At 37.3% G+C, this 23,965-nt stretch overlaps 1 protein-coding gene across 1 annotated transcript in view; it reads left to right on the forward strand.

The window, feature by feature from the left end:
* Nucleotides 1-15,578, forward strand: part of AKAIN1 (A-kinase anchor inhibitor 1) — a 30,389-nt gene extending 14,811 nt beyond the window's left edge. The window contains exon 4 of the mRNA XM_021388181.1: nt 12,725-15,578. Coding sequence (XP_021243856.1) covers nt 12,725-12,915 — 191 coding nt within the window. The 3' untranslated portion in view covers nt 12,916-15,578. The remainder of the gene's footprint in view (nt 1-12,724) is intronic.

Below are 23,965 nucleotides of genomic sequence, written 5' to 3' on the forward strand. Positions count from 1 at the left end.
TCTACTTTGAATTGAGCAGTTCTGTCTTTCAGGTGATTCTTGTTAATTTTCAGTGTAATTTGGAAAATTTCTTCTTACCTAAATCCAGAAACTCATTAGGTTTACTCATGACCCTCCACTCCAAAAAGGAGGAGGAGGTAGTAAAATAATTTTTTTATCAATATTTCTGTGTAAAAAAAGATGTGTGAAAACACTTAAAGTTTAAAGATATTGAGACGCTACAGAAGTCAGAACATTCACTGTTCAGCATCTTTCTTCTTCAGCAGCAACTCAAACAGCTTTTCAGCTAGCCCTTCAGAAGCACAGCTGTTGTTAACATTTTTAAGCCAGGGACAGTATAGCAGACCTGTATAATGACACTGAGGTTCAGAAGCGCATCATGTACCAAATGTTTGAGGAATCTCATTAAACTGCAATTGATGACATAGCAGCTGCACACTAAAACAGATGTGCCTACTTGTCTGATTAGTCCTGATCTTCTCAAGTGGGAAAGATGGGAAAGCTGGTGTGTCGTGGGATGTGAAGACATTAAATTTCTTGATAGCCTTTCATTTTTTTAATTATAGCATTGCAGATGCTGTGGAGAGCTCTGTCCACAATGCACAGATCAAGATACTATGAAGGGACATAATGAAAGGAAAAACTGCTACCAGTATTTTTACTTTTCTGAATATAAACTGTCAAGGGATATCTCTAGTGTTTGTGCTGAGTGTGGCACTCTGGCAGTTTCACTTATGAAGTTTCTTTCACCCATGAAAACAATTGTAGGATGGCAGGATACAGTCCTTTTCTCTATTTGTTCCCTAATTGTTGTTCTACATTCTGTTAATGGTCTAAGTTCTGCAGTACAAAATGAATAAATAATGACACGCTAACCCCTGATAAAAGTTGTAAGAGTATATACATATAAGATTATTTCTTATTAGCTTAGTGGTAAAGAGTTCCATGCCATAGACAAAATTTGGAGGCTAGAGTCAAACGATTTTGCACGCCTTATGCAGTTTGATGCAATGGTTGTCTTGTCCAGAATTTGTGATAGCTAGTAGTGGATTTGGTAGTGAGGATGCAGACCAGTTCTGCCGAAATGCTCTCAACTATACTTGAAAGTGTTTTTCACCTGGTAGGAAGAAACGATATAGGAAGAAATTCCTTATTCTATCTCACTGAGGAAAAAAAGTGTTTCATGTGCTGACCTCACCCCAGTGATGCATTGATCTCTCCCCTGATGTGGAACTCTACTAGCATGTCTTATTAGTGAGGTGAAAAAATGTTCATAGATATTCAGAGATGTGATGAGATTAGCAAGCTTAAAAAGTAATCATCAGTACTTGATGCGCTATTAGTTTGAAGTATGAGTCAACACTGTTAAAAACCAGAATGCAATTTACTTTTTCCAATGATTTATACCACAAGTTAGACTTAAGCAATAGGCACTTCTCAATTCCAAACCGCTGGGTTGAATCTTATTCAGATTAGCTGCAGAAAGAATTCAGACTTCACAGTGATTGAGTAGTGGCTTACATCAAAGGAATTGTTCATAGCTAAGAACTGGTGATAGTAAGTCATACAGTCATTATTAACATCCTTAATAGCACTGTTTTCCAAAAGTCAAATTGTGAGTGTGCAAAGGGAATGAGTTACATTGACCTGTAATGTTTCTCCCTCCAGACTGTTGTTCTTCCATATGAATTGCTCTGTTGTAGTTCTCACATACATAAATAATATGATTCTAACCTTGTAAGCTTTAACATGATAATGGAAATTAAATACTGTAGAACAAAGCAAAGCTTTAGATTACTTCCTATATCTTCAATCTTGTACATTAGGTATTTTATTAAGGACTTAATCCATTATGTTTACACATAAGAAGTTAAGCAAAAGTTCTTTGCAAGCAGTGTGTGAAGTGATTTCTTTATAGGCTTTCTGAAATTATCTGAGAGGTTAGCCATTTGCAGTTATGTTCCTTCCCTAATATTTTGCAAGAATAAGATTTTACTCCTGCTATTACTATTTGCAAGAATAAGATTTATTATTCTCTAAGGGGTTGCAACTGGAGCAGAATCTTTATTGATGTTAACAGAAATGAGAAGCTGACCTGAATAACAGTAAAATTCCTGTAGAATGCCTTGCCAGGGAAGTCAATGCAGGTGAGCTCTGTGCTGCTGTCATCTGACCCGGCAAATGCTTGTAGTCATGTTGTCAGAAGATGCTGTCTTCTTTCTTCAAGAGAGTCTGAAATTTTCTGCCTGAAGAAGTAAGTTGAGCCATGCAAATATTTCACTAATGGTAAGGCAAGTGTAATCTCCTGTGGATTACTTACATTTGCTTCACTTTGTAGTATGCATATTTGATATAATGACACTATTTTCTTACTTTGATCAGTGAATCAGTTTACCATTTATCATTATGAAGGTGGTGCAAATCCATTACTACATCTGTTAAATAATCAGATTAACCTTACTTTCTGTCTCGAAGTAAGCTTTCTCCTTAGAGAGGAAAATACTTTTCTGGCAAGTTAGATCCAAGAGAGGAAAACAGCATTCCAATAGCATCCTGTTTCTTGCAGCAAGTATATATAGAGACTCTGTCAGATTACAGCCATGAGAATGCACTTCTTTGAAGGTGCACTCTAAATTTATATAATCTTTGATACACTTTGTCTTGTGACTTTGCATACGTACATACATAAATACATATGTTTATTTGTTTTCAGCTGCAATGGCCTTAATGTACAGCTTTCAAACTCTGCTTACATTCTGAAATAAGCAAGACACTTTTCCTACACTGTTATCACAGCTTGCAGAATGTTGTCGCTGATTTGCTGGCTTTTGACAAATTACATACCTCTTCCTTATTTTCTTTACATAAACAAAATAAATCAGAGTGAGATACTGCAAATTTTAATTAAGCTGTACAGAGCTGAAGACCAAAAACTGTGTGGTACTTCAGAAATACGAACACAGGAGCTAACAGTGGAGCATGAAATCTTTGAAAACTTTCACGCATGCTACACAGTAGTGGATAGCAAAACCTTTTTAACACCTAGGAAAGGTAGGCAGGGGATTTAGTGAAGCTTTGTGTGAGCCCACGAATGATATTTTTTTTGCACAGAATTAGAAGGCCTAAATGTTATCTCAGTTTCTGTGCCTGAAATGTTCTTTTTGGCTAGTAACCTCTGAGCACCTAAGCAACAGAAAATAGAAGTTTAATGGCACACTATCTACCTGTGTTGTTCACACTGGACTTCCTCCCTTGGAGGAGCACAGCATTTGATGCAGAGATGTTTCTTACTTCCTATTTGAAGTGTGTCTCCTAAAAGAAATAGCAAAATTGTGCAGATCGAGGTAATTAAATTTTTAATTAATTTTAGAGAAGCTGGTCCCACATAATTTTTAGAAAGTATTTTATTTTTAATACACTGGGCTCTACCTAAGGAGTAGAAAAACCAAAAGAAAGAACCCTCATCCGTAGATTTTGACCTAAAGCATTAGTTCCAGAAATTTTTCTTCTGAGAACAAAATCTGAATATCATGCTAATAGGTTTATGTATGGCAGAATATTCAGTGACTACTACTTTGAAACTGCATCTGGTCTTCAAAGCTGTGAACACATAGTCTTTAAACAACGAAATCATTGCTATGCATGAAAATACTCAGTAAATGTGTAAACTGAAGTTTATAGTCTGTTTTGGTTAATCTTATTAAAGTACAGCAATAAATCTTATAAAACATGCTGAAAAAATTCTTAAGAATAACAAAATTATCTGTAGATCTCAACGAATTCTTAATCTAGAAGATGTTGAAAGCTTCATATTGGCTGGCATATTTCAAATAGTATGGAGTAACTCAAAGGGGACTTATAAAAATAATATTGGTATATAAAACCAAACCAAAAAACTATGATACTTACAGATGTGCCTTTCTCCTATAGAGAAAAATGCAGTGGACAAAAAAAATAATGAAAAAGTGATTTGGAAATATATTGTTAGTATCTAGATAAAAAAGAGACAAGTATTACTTTGGAGATATATTATGTCCTTTGGGAAAGTCTATCTGCATTTCTGCTCTTTGATTTCTCTTTTCTTCATTCCTGGATTTGTGTTTAAAGCAAGGTTGTTCCTATTTCATCTTTATGCTTTCTTTTGTATCCAAAGTAATCTGTGTTGGCCCTCTTCCTAAGTTCCTCTTCTGTAGTGATTGCACAGCAGTAGTCAAGGACTGAGGTTAGGACAGAAAATATAACTGGACTGTAACTTTTCTGGTGAAAGTGAGGGAGTGTTAAAAATCCTCTGACCACTGCAGGTTAGGGAACTGGAAAATCCTGGTGGTCCTACACGAAAGCATTTCTGATACCTTCAGTTTAGTTCCTCCTTCCTCAAGTAATCAGGGCAAGTTAGTGCCCTTAGAAACCTGACAGCTATCATTCAGAAACTCACAGAGCTCTATTTTGGGGCATGAGTAACAGTACTGGACAGAACTAATTTTAATACAGTAAAGAATGCATACGCTTGGGCTTTATTTTTCCCTCTCTTTTCTTTTTTTCTTCTTTCTTCTTTCTCTTTTCTTTTTTATGTTTTCCTCCCTTAATGCTTCAGTCTAGGACCTTTTCATGAGATCTGAAATGGCATCATTACTGATGTTGCTATAAATTGGATCTCTAGTCCTTAACAACACATGCATAAAGTTGGTTTTGTGCACGTTTGAAAGTCTGCAGCACTGGCTAACTGATGCGTTCGTTCATTCTGGATCTAATTAATACGACTCATCAACATTTCCTGATTATGAATGATGTGCAGCCTCATTTTTTATATCCCTTTTTCCAATTATGGATTCCAATGCTGAAAACCTAGCATGAACCAATTAAGCAGCACAGAGGATATTTTTAACCATTGTGATTTGCAGGTTATAAAATGTTCCCCAGTAGATTCTCACGTGAAATTTCCATTCTGTGACTAGGAAAATGGAGAGATACGGCACTGCCTAATGCCAATGGGAAGTTATAGAACAGACTTCAACTCTTTTTTGCAGTAGAAGACAAGTATTGATGCAATAAATGTTAGTGTTAATTACTACCACATGTACACTTTATGTCATTGCAAACTTGCCAGATTCTTGATTTTATTTGTGAGAATTACAGTTTATAAACAAAAATTAGCTGATATCCTGTAGCTTTTCTGATAAATGTATACTTGACCTTCTGATAAAATGTTATCATCATGGTCTTGCTTATATATACATTCATTCCAATTTAAAATGTCAGCAGTACTGTTGGTTTGTTTGTAAAATTATCAGTAGTATTTTTCAACAGAATTGAAATAGACTTACAAGAGAGGGATATTTTTGTTGGGTCGTTATTATTTTTATTAATCAGGGGGAAAAAAAATTCTAACATCACAGTGCTGCAGGAAAAGTATAATGGTTAACTATTCCAGGCCAAAGTAATATATTCTTAAAACAAATGGTAATGTTTCTAGTTAAGAGATGTATTTACATAATCTCTTGCAAAACATTGAGAGATAATATTTGCTTCATGTCTCTTCTACACTCAGAAGTTTGGTATAAATCAAACTTGTAGCTAATGGGAATATATTTTGGGTAACTGAGAATTCTAAATTGCTCTGATGCTTGCTTAGAGAAATATGGTTTCACTGTATTTAAAAATGGTTAAACTCAAAGCTGTTTACAAAAAAAAAAAAAATCCGTTCATTTTTCTAGGAGAACAGCTTTAGAGGTATCCACTTGCTGGAATTAAACTACATTTTTTATTCCTGTGAAGCAGAACGTAAACTTTTAACCTCTGCTACATGCCCCTTGGGATTCATGGAAGCTGCTGGAAGAGTTAAGTTGTTCTCTTCAAATGCAGTGTTTGTATTGCGTCTCAAGGCCAAATGAGACCTAACCTGCAGGAAGATATAATGAGATGCATACGTGCCACAAGTTTTCAGGAAAATGGAATTAAAATTAAAGGCATTATTTTTCTCCTGGGAAAAACAATAAACTTGCTGAAAAAGCAAAAAGGATAACTGAGAGATAGTGGAATTTGTTGAGATTACAGAGGTAGGACGTTCATTTATGATCATAGAATCATAGAATCATAGAATTAGCCAGGTTGGAAAAGACCTACAAGGTCATCCAGTCCAACCATCCACCTACCACCAATAACCCCACTAAACCATGTCTCTCAATGCTATATCTAAATGTTTCTTGAACACCTCCAGGGACGGTGACTCAACCACCTCCCTGGGCAGCCCATTCCAGCGCCTGACCACTTGTTCAGAAAAGTAGTGTTTCCTAATGTCCAGCCTAAATCTCCCCTGGTGAGATGCATGCTCATGTGTGACTAATGCCTTCTCAGAAAGTGTGGGATAAATTATTTGTAGCCTATGCTTTCCAAGAGTCTGAAGTTCTTTCCTACCACTGCTCATTCACTATTTTGCCCCTGCTCTTATTTCAGGTGAAAAATTATACTTCTGCTTCCTTTTAAAATATTGATTCTTCATCCAGTGAAAGATATCTTGTTCCCCCACAGTTTATTGCCATAATCAGGTGATCTGGGATGGACTTATTGCAAGAGCAAGGTCTGTGGTTGCTTAGCTTCATGATAGTATCCCCAACAACTCTATGAAAATTTATGGTGGAGAACTTTATGAATTGCTGATTCACACAAATGATGTGTTGCTAACTATTATTTAGTAGGAATGTTTATAAGTCTTATTAAATGTAACAAACAGCAAACTGAAAGGGAAAAGGCACAGGGAGTATCAACAGAAAGCACAGGAGATTGCTTTGATCTCAGGCTGGAAAGGAAGCAAATCATGGTGCTCTGAAGAAAGTGAAATGAATAAATGAGAAAAAGGTCCATGTATGACCAGATGGAAGTTCTTCTTCAAGTCTTAATCTGTGTTCAGCTCTTTCTCTGTAGCTATTAATTTCAGTGTTTACTTTTCTAGGTATATTCCGTAGTCTAGAAACATCACAAAGTATAAGATCTCCCACACAAGGTATTCTTGGACTTAAACGAATATTAGTTCTAGGAATTTAAATGAGGATTTTGAACTTACTTTAAATGTGTTTATTTGTTGTTGGGTTTTTTTTTGTGATTTTTTTTTTCTTTTTCCAAACTGCTAGCAATTTTTTTTCCTCATGATGCTTCAGAAGGAACTAAAATATGGCACTAATTTTATATGAAAGTGGAATTTGTGACTGATTCCCAAAGCCATTCTAAGACTTTGAAGTTTTGCAAATCTTTTGAATAGTATTTTTAATTGCAGAACCAAAGTGGAGATTGCAAATTACTTCTAATTTCCTATGTCAGTTAGTATAAAATTTGCAAAGTGAAAGAGAAAGAAATATAAATTTCCAAAAGAGACTTTCTCACGTCTTGATAACAAAAATTGCTACCTTGTCTTCAAGAACTAAACATCATAGATCCTCAATGTTATCCGTTTACAGAATTAGCGTGCTGCCTTCCTATATATCTGATTTGAGCATTTAAAGACAGAAACTAACTAGGAAGGGTTTTCTGACATGAAGGGGAATTTTCATCTTGATGTGGCCATTAGACAAGGATAACTTATAAGCAGAATGCTATTTCTGCTGTAATGTTTTACCAGCAAATAGTTCAACTGAAATTTTGTCATGGAATTTTTATTAAAATTATTCTTCAAATCTTAAAAAAATAATAAACACAATTTAGCTGTATTTTATTAACTCTTGATTTGATTAGCTAAATATCAAATGCTTAGACAACAGGGGAGATATCTGTATTTTACCTTATTGAAAGTATGCGATCCTTAAAATGCCTTATTAATTCTATAGGCACTCAGAGTTCTGCCTTTGTGCATGTCCACAACAGTCTGTATCTCAGCTAAGCGGAGCAGTTTGATAGACGTTTTCCAGCTCAGTCTCCTTGGGATACTTGCATGAGTCATTGCTGCTTCCCTTAGTCACTCCCTCTCTTCTAAGTGCAGCATATCAATAAAGAAATGAGCTTCTCAGAAAACAGTTTTGTGCTGGCTGTTTCCTTTGAAATGAATAGCTGGAAGAAAGAGGGAGTAATGGGAACAGCCTTTTAGACACTGCTGTTTACTCCTTCAGGAAGTGGAAAAGTTGAGTTTTATGGCAGCCTCACCAGATGGAGTCACAAAATCACAGAATGGTTGAGGTGGGAAATGACTTGCGGAGGTCATCTGGTCCAACACCCTCCTCAAACAGAGCCACCTAGAGCAGGGTGCCCAGGCCCACGTCTAGGCAGCTTTTGTTGATCTCAGATTTGATTGATTGATGTTCAGATTTTGATGATCTCAGAGAGATTCCACAGCCTCTCTGGGCAGTCTGTGTCAGTGCTCCATCACCCACACAGCACAGAAGTGCTTCCTGGTGTTCAGAGCGAGCTTCCTGTGTGCCAATTTGTGTCCACTGCCTCTTATTCTGTCACTGGGCACTGCTGAAAAGAACTTGGCTCCATTCTATTTTCACTCTCCAGGTGTTTACAGACATTTTTGAGATCCCCCTGAGCCTCCTCCAGGCTGGACAGTTCCAGCTCTCAGCCTCTCAACTCTCTCTTTAGGAGAGGTGCTCCAGTCCATCATCTTTGTGGCCCTTTGCTGGACTCAGTCCTAAGTGTTCATTTCTCTGTTGCACGAGGAGGGGGGAGGCAGAACTGGATACAGTACCCCAGAGCTGGTCTCACCAGTGCTGAGGAGAGGGGAAGGATCACCTCCCTTCACCCACTGGAAACAAGAAGCCAGCCAAACCCACGTTTCTCAGGTGAATTACTGCTGGACTTTCCTGTTTTCAGCTTTATTAGGCCATTCATTATCTGATGAGAGGTAAGAGGGAAAAGTGAAGAAATTTCTGTTTTTGTAATCCACTTGAAGCAGAATCCTTTTACAGCAACTTCAAAACCTGAAATTCTTAGGGCTTCACAAATTGCAAAAGATTCTTTATACGAGTTAGGGCAAAATAACCTAGTTTCACAAATGGATTGGAAGGTGATCCTTTTGAAAGTTCCTGATAGCTCTGACATTTGAAAAATAAAGTTAAAATTTTGACTGTCTTTAGCCTGAAGATGACATAAACTATGATTGAAAGCTTAAGTCATATGAGAAGAGTTGAGGTAAGGTGAGAAACAAACAAACAAAAACCCACATGCATTCATCCTCATTTATCAGCCATGACTGGAAACAAAAATACAATGAAAGCCCTATTCTAGATTTAAAGAAAAATATGTGTCACATTGCTCAAGGTACTAGAAGTCTTCATGAGCAGAGCTGCCGCTCTCAGAGGCAGCTGGGATTTCAGACCTTACTTCTCATTGTTTTCTAGTGCAAAGTATGGGCTTCCCTTCATGCCCAACACCCTCCCCATTTCCACTTTGCTTAATGTGTAGTGTAGTGTAGATGTCCTGGTTATTGTATTCACAATCCCATCTTTTACCTTGTATTTTCTAATTCCTTCTAATAAAAGACAGCACCCCTCCATCCAGACCTCTACAGAAAATAGTATTAAGAGTGGAGGGGGATAGAGGAAGACTGAGGAAGACAGATTTCCTCCTATCTTTTTCCATGGTGAAGAAAAGATTTAGTAGCACCATGGAGGAATTTAGGATTTGGTAGCCACAAGGACAGGACCACGCCAATCAGTGACCATAAATTTTAGAGTATTTGTTAAGCAATATGAGTATAATACGTGGATAGTGTTTTCTATTGTAAAGGTTCTATTTGACAGTGGCTTCCTATATTTTGTTGAGAACACACACCAAACTAATTTCCTACTCCTCTGGGCCAGCTGTGACAGGCAATGCAGTCCAAGAGGAGCTAAGTGTTCATATGTGACAAATTGATGTGACTGGATCCCGGCTGTCAGTCCAGATCCTACATATGCTAGTCACTCTATTAGCTCAGACCACTGCACTGTGTCTGGTATCCAATTCAAAAGGTGAAAGGAAAAGGAAAAAAGAAAGGGAAGGGAAGGAAAAGCTCGTGCTACAACTGGGCTATTTGTCTAGTAGGCTGCTGTGAGAGACAACATCAAAGGCCTTACTAAATTCCAGAAATATTACATCCACTGACTGGATTATCATATCGTATAAAGTCAAATTACTGAGGCAGGATTTTCCCTACATGAACCCATGTTGACTATACATGATAACAGCTTTGTTCTTTAAATGTCTTTCTGTAGCATCCAGGATAATCTTCTCTATAATTTTTCCAAGTACTGTTGGTAGACTAACAGGTCTGTAGTTTTCTTTGTCTTCTCTCATGCCCTTCTTATTTTCTGATTGCTACTTTCAAATTTAGTTGGTCAGCATAAACTGTCAATGGCCCCATTACTTACAACACCCAGGCCAACACCTTTAACTTTCTTCATAACCAAATCCATTTAGCATTTTTTACCTGGGTTACTATCATCCAAAGTATGTTATATTGATGGAAAGTTGTTACATGTTTTATTGTGCTTCTTTATTTCCTTTCTGTACATACTTAAACTATCAGAAGTAATCCAGAGGTTCTGGTTTCTCTGTGCTTGGTTTATTTTCCCAGCACACACCAACACTGTCTATCAAGCAGATGTAATCAAGGTCATACTTATATGAGTTATACTTAAATGTAGTCTTTCCTCCATGACAAATAACTGAAAAACACAGGTAACCTTACTAATATATTTATATATATATATATATAATTCAGATTTTGTACATTAAGAAGAATAAATCATGAAGTGCTCCCAAAGCAAGAAAACTGTGTAATTTTCAACAAAAACATGATTAATGACAGTATGTTTTTAAAAATAAATTCTGATTTTTTATGGTCATGGGGGTTGGAAAACTGATCACATTTCATATACCACTGTACCCCAATCCAGCATACTCACCTATATTCACAATTTCACTCATATTTACAATTCCATATTTATCCATACTTTCGGTAATATATCTTCGGAACATGAGTTGGCTGATACTTTTCAGCCAGCAAGAAGACTAATTCATTCTGTAATAAAAATGTGAGTTCATATTTGAGCAATAGAGTAGTATCTGTACATTACTGTTAAATAGCTTTGAATTTTATCCAAAAAACACTGTTTCAAGTGCTGTTGGTAAGAACAAAGTGAATCAGGGAAGTGGACTGAGCCAAGGATTCAAATGATTCCATTCAGTTATTATTTTGAGATTAAAACATGTTTTCTAAGTTTTTATGGTTTTAACCTCTGAACTGTAGTCAAAGAGAGTAGTCTTGATACAGTTGTGTGTTGCTTTTTTCTTTCATGTATTTTATTTCAATAGAAACAAACCATGCCTATATTTTACTTTTAGCCAGAAACTGTATAACATGAATATCATGGATAGAAAAAAGTATATTTTTGAACTCCTTTCAAAGAAATTTTGGAGATAATGAATTATTTAGTTCTTACAGAATAAGGTTTAATTATTTTGCTAGTGGTTGGTTTGGTCTCACGATCTTTGTAGTATCTTCCATAAGATAAACTGATGATTTTACTTTATGTTTCTATTTATCTTAAATTTTCCTCCAACTATTTCTTTAGGAATACTGTGTCCCACAACTCCAAATGTGAACCTCTTATGAGAGCATCTGATCTTTAATTCACTCTGTTTTACTTCTCTCAGAACATAATTCATAATAAATGGCTTCAAAACAGACAGTGAAATACAAATCCCATTTCTTGAACTACTTGAGTATGAAACAATTGATTAAGAAAGAACTGAGAAGATTATCTCAAAAGCCTTTAAAATCAAATCTAGTCATGCAAATAAGCACCTACCCTAAGCATTTCCTTTAGCAAGAATACATTTTCCTAAATTTCTGTAGGTGGACATCTCACTAATTCAGAATTATTATTTTTATATCAAGATGAACTCTGACCATTTTACAGCACTCCTTGTTGTCCTACCAAATCATCATTTCTGCTAGGAGGCAAAGTAGTACCAAAAGAGAAACCTCTTAACATAATCTACTTTTCTTCATTACCACGTTTGCTGTCACAGTACATTACTTTGTTTCCTCCAGGTTTTAGCATTTTGGCAAAACAAGAAAGTATCACATAAGAAATGCATGGTTTTTTTAGGTTGCTATTGATAGTGGAGTTTTGTTTGTTTACTTGTTTTCTTACTTTACCTGTGGCAACCTGAGCAATTCTTAATGTTTTTCAAATGCTTTTGAAAATGTAGCTAAGGATTAAGTCTTACACTTAAGAAAACTTTTACCTTTAAGCCAACTGGAATTCGATGGGTGAGGGCTTTTAATTTTAAGTAAATAGAAACCTTAAAGAAAGCTTTTTCCCTTTATGGTCATGAAGGAAAATGCATCAGAACTGCAAAATGAAGTCAAATTCCCCTTAGAGATGCTCACCTCTAATCAAAAAGGATATGATTCAGAGATAGATGAGGAAAAAAAAAAACTGTTTCCCTCTCATGCTGCAAAATAGAATAGTACTTGTTTCAGCTGTGAAGACACAGCTGTCCTGGGGCTGGGAAGTGGGTAGCTGAGATCTCTGACTCAGTCTCCCTCTTCAGTCAGACAATGCTAAGCATGCAGCAGGCATTTTGTATCCTACTACAGCATCTCCTATGGTTCTCTATGTCATAAGCTGTTCCCAAGTACTCCTATCTTCCACCTTCCCACTTCTTTATTTCTATCTTTCTTGCATTCACAGAGTAGCCACAAATGCTTAAATCACCTTGTTTGTTTGTTGTTTGGTTCTGACAGGTGAGAAACCAGGGCCAGAGCAAGACGAGGTTAAGCTGCAGAATGCCAGCAAGCAGATAGTGCAGACCGCTATCCTCCAAGCTGTGCAGCAAGTTTCTCGGGAGAACCAACAAAAGGAGAAGCGAACTAACAGCAGCGTGAGCCTCCAGCTAGAAAGAGGAAAATTAACCAAGAAGCATGAAAAAAAGTAAAGGAGCAGCTAGTTTGTAATGATCCTTCTGTCTGCCATGTTTTCAGCCTTCTCTTTAGTATCAGCTGTACTGCTAGCGCCATGTTACTGTTGTGAAGCAAACCAAAGTATAATCAACACCTAGGCATAGAGTAAAGCTGCAGTAGTCCTCGGCTGAAAAATATTAAGTGCATTAGATGACAAACTTCATATTTATGCAGTGCCTCTTAACAGAAACAATAACCATAGCTATAAAGGTAGTTTCAAGCACAAGCTCTTATGGTATGGACTTATTTTCTGAAGCTTGTTGTCAGTGTACTTCCCTGTCGGTTCTGCGTGCAGTGTTGCTGCTAGGCCAGCTGGCCGGACTCTCCTCTGTCTTACTGGGTTCACTGAAGCTGTCTTCATAGAAGAAACAGTTTGCTGTTGAGTGTAGCAGAATGCTCTCAGGCTGCTTTGACACATGAGGTTGTCATTTGTTTTGATTGGCCATGGATTAACCATGGATGTGATATGGTGGTGTAAAATGGATTTGGTAAGTTCCATGAACCACTTTCTTTTTTTTTGCATCGTGGAAAAAAGAAAGGCATCCACTATGACTTTGCAGCAACTATGATCTATGACTGTGATCGTAGATCTGTGATCTTTGTGGTTTTTTTTAAGAAGTTAAAATAAGTACTGAAGTTTTGATCTATTTATTTGAAGTACTTCTGAACTTCTGTATGAATATCACTTGTGCCTCGACCACTCCTTTTAATTTTCTTAATATTGAAAGAAGAGAAACCAATGTGCTGATATGGAGTTCACTAGCTATGCCAGTTTCGAAAGTTTGCTGAGACACAATTTACCAAAATGAATACTGAAGTGGCTTTAAAAAAAAGGATTTTGACTTTATTAATATTTGAAGGATGGAAATACTGTGTCTGAATTCTGTCATGGTAGAAGTTTCTCACCTGCTGGGCATAAAGTGACTTTAGATATTTTCAATTGTCACATAGATTGACCTTAAATAGCACTGCTTTAAGCTGGTAATACAGAACTTATCCTTTAACTACTCTATATAGCTGAAGAAATCCATGATATTTCTGAAAATACATATTAAATAAATATATCTTTCACTTTTATGCTTCCTTACTGTAATGATGATTGCACTATTACACAGCTGAAATGAATAATAGTTTATTTCATTCTGGAAATGGCTTGTAGCTCTACTTCATCTGAATTCTTGTAGTAATATACCTAGAAATATATTAGAAGCAGATGCAAAGAATCTGCAAAGTAGGATACAAACTTTCATAACTGCTTTTCTACTTAGCGAGAAGAGTCTCAAAGAGACTTTTTGATTTAAGTAATTGGCTATTACTTACTATGTTGTACTGCTTTTGTTAAACAATTCCAGGATTCTTTTTCATGGCCAGGGGCTTAGTCATGAATAGCCACATATTGTAATATTAAGACTCTGAAATCTGCTTGTTTCCTATTTTTTTTTTTAATGTAACAGCACTGACTCATACCAGATAATGATCTAGCTCAATCTTCATTTCATTGAAAAACGCAAAGAAAAATTCAACATGATTAAAATTATTATAAATCCTCTAAGAATTAAAACTGAACTGCACTGCAAGTACACAGTTTGTTTGTTTCTGTTGGCACTGGCTGAATTTCCTCAGCCAAGCAAGCTTTGAAAGGTGGAAATTTTGATCTTAGAGCATGCACATATTTTTTGTAATAGTCTTTTTTTTTTTATTTTTTACTATTAGCTTTTTATTCAGCTGTCCTTCAGTTAGGAGGTAGCTCTTTTCTGAGCACTCATTGTATCTTTGCTTTCTGAGAGCCTAAGAAAACTGACTGTGAGTCAAGGTTCAATTCTGAGGCTGATGAGCAGGCAAGAAGAGTGGATGAGGGAAAGTAAGCCTGCTGGGGAGGCTCTGTGGTGCAAAATGGTGTTTGCCAACAGTGATGTAAGAAGGAGAACTATAGGTCAACAAAAACATAACTTATTTGGGATTATTCTACTTTTTTTTCCCACAGAAATCTGCAAGACATGTATTTTGTATACCTTTCTGGTAATTGTATCTGTAGTAGTCTGGCAAGTTGTTTGCATGTCCATATTTTCTTCTTAATCCCTATGTTATGCAAATAAGAACTTCAAAAACCAGTGAATCCAGGCTTTTTGCCATTACTTCATATGAGCCTATTCCACCCCTCCTCCCACTGTTCAATTCTGCATTATGTCTTTACTGCCCTAGCCCTTCTAGACACACTGTTACTCAACCAGTACCTCTGCCCTTCATTTCAGTGCTGTCAGAAGTCTATCATCTTGGAGAGAGAAGAATGATAGGAAGCCTCACAGAACCGTGAGGAGGTTTGATAGGAGACTGTCAAGGAAAAACAAATACCCTTGCATAAATAGTGTAGTTTTCTTTGAGACCCAAATAATGCGTTTCCTATCTATAGTATGCATCTCTAAATTAAGGCATGCATTTAGTATCTCCTATCTGTTGGCAAAGGATGTTCTGCACTCCATTTGCATCCAGTGTATGTAGTTGAGATCTATATTGCAAGTGAGAAAGCGGGTAATTTTAGTCAATTCATGGACAGATCATATTTTTGGGAGAAAAACAGTCTATAAATTATTACAGATGTGATGCAGATCTGATTACAAATAAAGAAACTTGAACACCTTACATGTCTCTGGCTTCTCATCAAAAGAAGGGAAGAAATGTTCAGATTATGTAGAAAATCTTTTCAGAAAAGCAGTGTGCTTGGGAGGTTTGTGGTACTGGAAGAATTATCTATCACAATAATTTCTATCTTAAAAATGCGAGATAATCAAAATTGTATCTAAATATATTTAAAACGAATTCACCACATTTTAGCACTTGTCAATAAGTAGAAGGATGCACAAATATGGAAGTACATTTACTGCATCTCCCTTCATGAAGTAAAATCAGGTATTTGTATCTATCCTGCCACTGCACTTGCTTTATTTTCATTTAGGTCGATTATCATGGTTTTATTACTGTGCTTGTGTTGTTCTTTGTAATGTAATCAGACACTGTTCATAAAGCAGCAGTACCTAAATGGAAATTGCATGGCCACAGCAAAATGTTGTAAGAGATTACTAAATAGCACTGTTCATAAAGTTGGTGGCTCTGGGCAGTTACACTGGAAATCCCTACTATAAAATGAAAAACACAGTGTATCTTGGAAACCAACATTTTCATTTTAACATTTATGAAAAATAAAAGAATTCCATGGTAACATTATCACTCAGAACTGGAAAATCTTGAATATATAATCAACAGCAAATGATGCATCTACAATCTTAATTAAAGTCTCTAATGGTATCATCTCTGATTATTTTTTTTTTTTGCAGTATTCTTATGCATCTCTGACTATAATGTATCTACAATAATAAGAATATGAAAATAGCAATGTAGCTGTTCTCAGTGTGACTACCATGAAATACGCTGCAGTTGTCCTTTACATGAGTGGTAATGTCAAATGCAGGAGTTAATGAGTCGTTACCAAAGGCCTTTTCTGACAGTGCTTAATCTAAATTTGGGAAAAGGATAAGAGGAAATAGAATATATTCTTGAAAGAATATGGGATTCACTCTTTTCACTTGGTTACCTTTTGGGGACTTATAAAAAATGAAATCAGTGAAGATCTAGATACTGGCATAGCCTCATGTCTCTCAGTTGGTTCCTGCAACACATGAATCAAATTGTTATAAGAGAATGTAGAAGTGAAGAGGAAAACCAAGCTTGCTCCAGAAGAAGCAGCAGCAGTACTGATGGAGCCTGGTTTCCGGTGAGTTGGTTTCTCATGGCTGGCTCTTTGGGGCCCCACTGGATAAGTGTTGAAAGAGCCTTCTGCCTTGTTTTATGTTTTCTAGAACAAAGGGATTCTCTGAGGCCTATTGGTTTTGAATTTGAACTGTATCCCATTCTAAGGGAGCAAAAGCAAAATCTCTTTTTGTCTATTTTTGTAACTACTTTCATGAAACTTTCTGGACATCAGTGTGTATAGGCTTCTGCTTTTAAAGACACCTACGTTTCTGCCAATTTATTTAGTCCCACAGAAGGATGGATGTACACATCAGCTATGCCTGAGTTCTCTGGGGAACACCAAGAAATAGATGGATGTTTTAAATGCATTTGCTTCTAAGGTGCTCTTTTCTACTAGACGGATTGTTTAATTAACATAGGCAGCTTATCTTTTTTTATTAATCTTTCTTCCAGTGGCTTGCTACTTGGATTTTGTATATGAGCTTGCTAGCTTTAACATTAAAACAACAGTAGTTCACTTTTAGCGACTGCGGAATTCTGTGTTCCACCATGGTGTGTTTTCTTGTTTTCTTTTTTCTTTCACTAAAGGTGAGTAGCAGTGATAAGTAATGTCCAAGAGGAAAGAAAGTTGTGGGGGTTTTTTTGTTTGTTTGTTCTTCCTCCATGGACTATAGCAGGAGGCAACAGAGTTCAGATCATCATGAATCATTTACATATGTGGTAAAAGTAGCTGGCTGTAGATCTCATTCAGAGAGAAAATTAGTTCTCACCTAACTAAACCACCTAACTTGATTCTAAAAACATTGAAGAAGGATGCTCCTAGTAGCTTTAAGGAAGGTGATCTATGTGTGCTTTCAGAGTTGAAATCCATTTAGGAACATCAGCTGGTGAAGTCTCAAATTGCAGGCTTTGTGATCTGAGGTGGAGGATGAACATTACTGTATTGTTCTGAAGACTGCGATGCTGCTTCCTTGCATCTGTTGAAGATTTTAAACAGCATCCTTTGGCAGAGTGAAACATTTGGTACTGCCCTTGGGAGTCAATAGCTACTATTCTTTGCATTTATGTGTGCATAAGCATCCCGGAAGATTAAGCCCCTGTCTCCATTTGCTATAGTAGTTGCCCTTGCCACATATTTATATTTTCTTAGTAAACATATCTCCTACTAATGCTGTTTTCCTTCATTTCTTTCACATAGGACAGCTCATTCTGAAAACCTCAGATACAAGATGAACCATCTACTTCTTGAACAAGGAAAGTGAATGTAATAAAGCATTCTTGCTTCTTTGGTGGAATATTGACCCTTTCCCACAGCTCACTGTACAGGTTTATTTCCAAGGAGAACCGTGTCAGCCAGTGCTTCCGTACACTCTTGCTGATGCACTCACCGAGTACTCATCTTAAATACTTAGTTCTAAGGCAAAAACTATTCCTGGGAAACAGTTTGCCCTGACTTACGACAGTTTACTAGGTCTGTCTGACATCTGATTTCCCACAGACTGCATTACTGAGCATTAGGTGGGAACAGAGAGTCCTATTGTTCTCTTTGGCTTAGATCACTGAAAGCTGCAGGCAGCAACAGAAGCTGCAATGCCTGGGAAAGCAGCCCTCTCAATGCTGAGCTGACCCTGCAGCTCTTTTCTTGACCTCATACATTTCTTTATTTCTATATTTTCACCTCCAGAAAAAAAAAGTCAAGTGGGTAGACCTACAAAAGAGAAGTTCTTGAGAGGATCCAGTGCATTCCTGCAACATTCTCAAATTTAAATGAATCACCCCCACAACATTCTCCCCTCTGGTAATTGTATGAAAGAACAATCCTGGTGTTGGTGTTTCCTGGTGTTTCCTCAGCACTTTAGACAATGGGTTGCCACCTAGCTGGGAGCTCTGTTTCAGCTCAGGAGGCACCAAATTTTATCTTCTGTTTGCTGAAGCTGATTTCAAAGATAAGTGCCTACATCAGGTGACAGGTGACATCACCACGCTCAGAGGAGCTGTCTGGATGAGAACAGGCAGCAAGCCAGGCTCCAATGAGCAGAACTCTGCAGAGAGCACTGGCCTTCTATGTGGCCAGAAAGGTTCCTGCACTGGACTGAGCAGCTAAGCAAGTCTCTCTGTCTGCTGTTGTGGTTGTGGTTGGTTGGTTTGTTTTTAGCAGCAAGCCCCAGGGTATTCCTTGTTCACTGTCAGGCAGGAAATAAAACACTCTAGCAAGCAAGTCTGGAATTCAGGACCAGTCTTCAGCATACCTAATGTGTGGAAAAAACATTTTCTTCCAGACTCAAATTGGCACATCTTCTGTAACTTGATGCGTGCCTTCAGGCTTTTCTCTTCTTCCTTGCAATTCAAGGAATCATTGAAGCCTGCAGGATTAAGTTAACCTCCACTGTTTTTTTGTTTGGTTTTTTTTGCCTGCTCTTTTTCACTCCAGCTGACCTGTGCTTTATCTCTCAAGGTCACCTTCTTCCTTTCTCCGAAAAAAAATATTGTCTGAGAAAAAATACAGAATCGGTCCCCTAGTCCCTGTTTGAATCTGTGTTCCAGCACAACTCAGGTAATGCTTTTCCTTGGTACAGGCAAAAAAAAAGCTATCCAAACCAAAACCAGCCCATATCTTTACTGTATGTTTCATTTTTTAAAAAAGTTTTCCCTGCACCTGTGATGTGTGTAGAGCTAGGACTGTAGAAACTAGAGCTGTGTTTTGACTCTGAAGCTATCAAAACGACTATATAGTATATATGCTAAATCCTCACTTCCTTGAAAAATCCCTTACTCTTATAAATCAGATTATATAACTCCATTTGCCCTGGTAAGAATTAGGTTAACTTCTATTCTGCCTGCTGGCAGGCTAGAAGGCTTGTTGATTTGTGTGTGTGTGTGCGTGCATGTGCTGTTCTTATTTTGTGTGTCTTTTTTCTTCCCATTTTCAAATATCTGTATCTCAGACTATTAGGATACTTGATAATTTGGAAAGTTAACCATGCAGCTAGGGAGCACACTGAGTGACTGAGAATTCAGATTCGAGCTGCAGTAATGAGGCTGTGTGCAGAGCTGATGAGATACAACCTTGGGATCTTTGTGACTTGCAATTTGGAGGTACCATAATAAACAGTCCTGAACAGATTATGATGTCTGGATACTTGCAGCTTTGCCTGTGCAGATGGCAATGCCGTCAGCAAATGTCAGCCTTCGGTCTCTAAACACCTGTCACATTTCATTAGGGTGCACATATGACTGTGTTCCCTCGACTGCTGAGGTTTGGCAGCAGATAACAAATGAGTTCTGCTCATAATTGCCCTATTCGTTATTATTTTGTGATCCATTCGTTTTACACAAGTGCCTGTCTCCACAAAAGCAAAAAAAAAAAATAAAAATGCTTCCATGTGAACTTTCAGATTGTTGGTGACAAAGAATGTATCAGCACTCCAGGAGATACCACATACTCTGCAGAAGGGCAATGAAACCCAGTTTCTTTCAGAACATCTCTCTAGAGGAACAATGCATCAGACTGAGGATACATTACATCTCTTCTGCTGTCATCTTGCTTCATCTCAGATTGAAACTCCAAAAGTACAGGTGAAAAGAAAACCACATCTGGTAGCAAGAGTCATTAACTAGCAGTTATTTGTCACTAGCAACACAAGACCATAGCCAAAACCTTGCCTCTTCCCAGTCCTTCTGGCACACAGTTATAGAGCAATCCCTGAAGGGACAGGTCTTGGGTACCACTGCTTCTTCTGGTACATGAAGGTACACTTCTTCACCAAAGTCTCTCAAAAAGACCACCAAGGCAGAAAGGAACAGGATAAAAGGCCACAAGCGGGCACCAAATGACCCCGAACGTATAACTCCAAACTGCTAGAGCTGCAGGGCTGCTCTGAAGAAGCAGTTTTCTGACAGATTTTTCCCAGTCTTTATCCCCTATAACATAAACCACTTAAAAGTATGTTTTTGCAGAGTATATTCTTCTAGGTGAAATGAAGGAGCGTTCTCTTTGGAGAAATAAATTACTTACCAAAGGTAACGTTGTCTTTATTGAACAGATCCTCACTGCTCAGTTCTTGCCTGCTAATCACTTTATGCGTTAAAGAAGAAAGTAATCTGGAGGTGAACACTCTGTTACAGGTGAAATCTAGTGCCTGTGCATAGTAACAAAAGGCACATGGTGTTATGTGACAAAGCCACAACTGAAGAGGCATGCCAGACTGTCAGCATTGTTTTCAGAGTCTGTTGCAAGCCTACATCACAAGTCTTGTACACTATTCCTGTTTGATACCATTATTTGTCTTGTCTAAAAAGTCTTTCTTTTACTATTAAGAGAAAACATTAACTTATCTGGTAACAGAGAAAACTAGTTCTGACAGCAGCTGGAGAAGATCGAGGAATGAAAGAACAGCTACACTTTCTGTGTTTAGTATACTCATAGGTTTAGAAAGCATTAGTAACTTCAGAAAATGAAGATTTCCAAGAAAATCTGGAGCATGTTAGAACAAGAGTAAGTAATAAATATTCAGTAGACTTTGCTTTCAACAAGAACCTTTCCCATGTGCTTAAAAATGAACTTACAATCTTACTGTCATCCACAGTGGTTCTAAAACCTCATGTGAACAGCTTCTAATTTCACATATATTCACAAATCCATCTCCTAGAGATAAATCAGTGATAGGGAGTCATTATTTTCTAGCAAGTGGGATAAAACATCATTATAATCTATCTCTTTTGCAGATGAGGTCTACCTGTACCTCTGCAAAAAGACAATCTGCCAAGTGAGTCATTATGCATCATTCTACAGCAATCACTGCAAATTGAGAAAAGAAAGCTGTAGGCCCCAGCTGATGTTTAGAAATTGTATGTGCTTACATTTTAATTGTGTTGAAGGCACACAGCATTTCTCTGAGAATGACACCTGGATGAGCACTGGCTTTAGCTCATTCCTGTTATGAAATCCGTACTGTGTTTACTATTTATTATTATTTTTAAGAGTTATGTAGAAGAATCAATACTTTGAATGAGGTGCAGGAATTTTTCTCTAGGAGCTGAGCAAATCTTAGTTGCATTCCTCCTGTTGCCGAACAGGTTGCAGTTATTGACTGGAGTCCTCACTCCTAAAAGCTCTTGCCAGGATTCTCATAATCTCAAAAGAGGCTGGAGTTCACCCAATTACTTGTAACATTGGCTTAAAGTCTGCAGCTGCTGCTTACACATTATACAAGTCATATTCTATATCTTGGCAACACACCTTATGGAGCACAATGTACAAAGAGCTCAGCTGAACCTGAGTTACTGGACATCTGAGGTCAGCAATGGAGTTTTCTTCGCCTGACTTCCTAAGAAAAAAAGATTTGCATGCTCACATGAGCTGCCTGTGTTGGTGCCACCCAACAGCTATTGTGTCTGCTGGCTTGTGCAACAAAAGCTGACAGAAGGGTCTCAGGATGAGACCCTCCTTCCTGCTTGGAGCTGGAGCATCATGGGAAAAATCCTGGGGAAGGCTTTATTTTGAGAGACATTTTAAGGAAAACCTACTTCCCTCAGCATATCTAAACTACACTCTCCTTTACTCTCTGATCCACAACTAAACTACTACAAGGTCAAAGTCATTATTGGTATTAGGTTTGTCTTCCTTTTAATACACTTAAGTACAGCTAGGATCTTAGAAGGTTTTTAGTGGTTTTTAATTCTTTACATAAGTCATAGGAACATTTTCTATTTCAGGCTTAGAAACCGGTAGATGACTGATTTGTGCTACCTTTCCATTTTACCAAAGGAAAATATTCTCACCATTAGTGTTTTTTGTAAAGGAATGGAAATAAATTTCAGGATTTTCAGGAAAATAAGAGAACAAAAATTTGGTGATAGGATGCACAAACATTTCTTAATATAACACACATATTATTAGTTCCTAAAACATGGACATCCCATCACTCACTCACACTACATAATATTCTTCACGTGAGCATGGTACACCCCAATTTTATAAAGTTTCATACCCTTAATTATGCCTAAGATACTGTAAGACAAAAAAATATTCAGAAAAAGCCAAATACAAATGCTTGAGTACCAATCTATATAAATGAATGAAATTTCATTCCTTTCCTTCTCCTTTGCCATTACGTATTTTAGCTGAAAGGTCTATTTATGACCAGTGAAAATATTGCTTACTCTCTGCTGCAGCATAGTCCTCAGAGAATGCTTTATACTATAAGCTGCAGCAAATGTAAGTTCTGATTGCTCTTAACATTCAGACTGTTTAATAAGAAACTCCTCATTCTGTGAAAGAAACATTGGTATGATACATCTATTCACTGGAGGTTTCCCTCAGTTCTTTTCATGCTTAAAAAACAAGTTATTCTTCAGCATTTTTTTCAAGTTCAAGTGAAATATCCCTTGCAGTCTGAAACACTTGAAAAATGATGGAAAATCCAAATGATGACCCATATACAGCATATTTTCCCCGTTATAATACTTACCTACATTACCAGCTATCTGTGGGCTTTTTACCACTGTAGTCAATCTTTGCATTTGTAAATATCCCTAATCCCCCTTCTCTGCTGTGTGAAGATATTCAGATGATGGAGAATACTCCTATCCCTGCTAATGAGCAGTAACTCAGGAATATTTCAAAAACTCTTTGAAATATTTGATATTTCTGTGAACTGAGGCATCAGAGGAAAAATATATCTTTCATAAAGAAGTCTTTGATTCCTTTCCACATAGGGTGAGGCTGGCAATGCAAGAAATTTTGTCATATTGGAATACGCCGCTAATGTCTGTGAATGTTAGAAAAAAAGGTTATTTCATTAATGGCTGCAGCCAGAAAGTCCAAGTGAGGTGAATATCTCAATTTTTTTGGAGAAAAATCTTCATTCCTGGAGAAAAGATGAGAGAAATGCCTGTCACGACTAACATAATTATGGCTGCTCCTGCCTTAGGATTGTGAATGGGACTAGAAAGCTTTCAGCAACTTTCCAGATGTTTTTTTTTAATTATTCTATTATTAGTTAATGTTGCTGTATACATTATACCTGAAGATGACTGAGCATAGGTACAGGTTGCCCAGAGAGATCTTCAGAAGCTACCTGGACATGGTATTGGGCACTCTGATCTAGGTGTCTCTGCTTGAGCAGGGGTTGGGCCTGGTGAACCCAGGGATCCCTTTCCACCTCAGCCATGCGGTGATTCTGTGAAATTTGGTTGATTCACTTGCTATATATTCATATGAAAAGAAAAAAACAAGGAATTTTGTCCTTGGAGTAAGGGACACTTTACAATAAGCAG

Source organism: Numida meleagris, chromosome 2 (genome assembly GCF_002078875.1).
Source record: "Numida meleagris isolate 19003 breed g44 Domestic line chromosome 2, NumMel1.0, whole genome shotgun sequence".
In the NCBI taxonomy this organism is placed as follows: Eukaryota; Metazoa; Chordata; class Aves; order Galliformes; family Numididae; genus Numida; species Numida meleagris.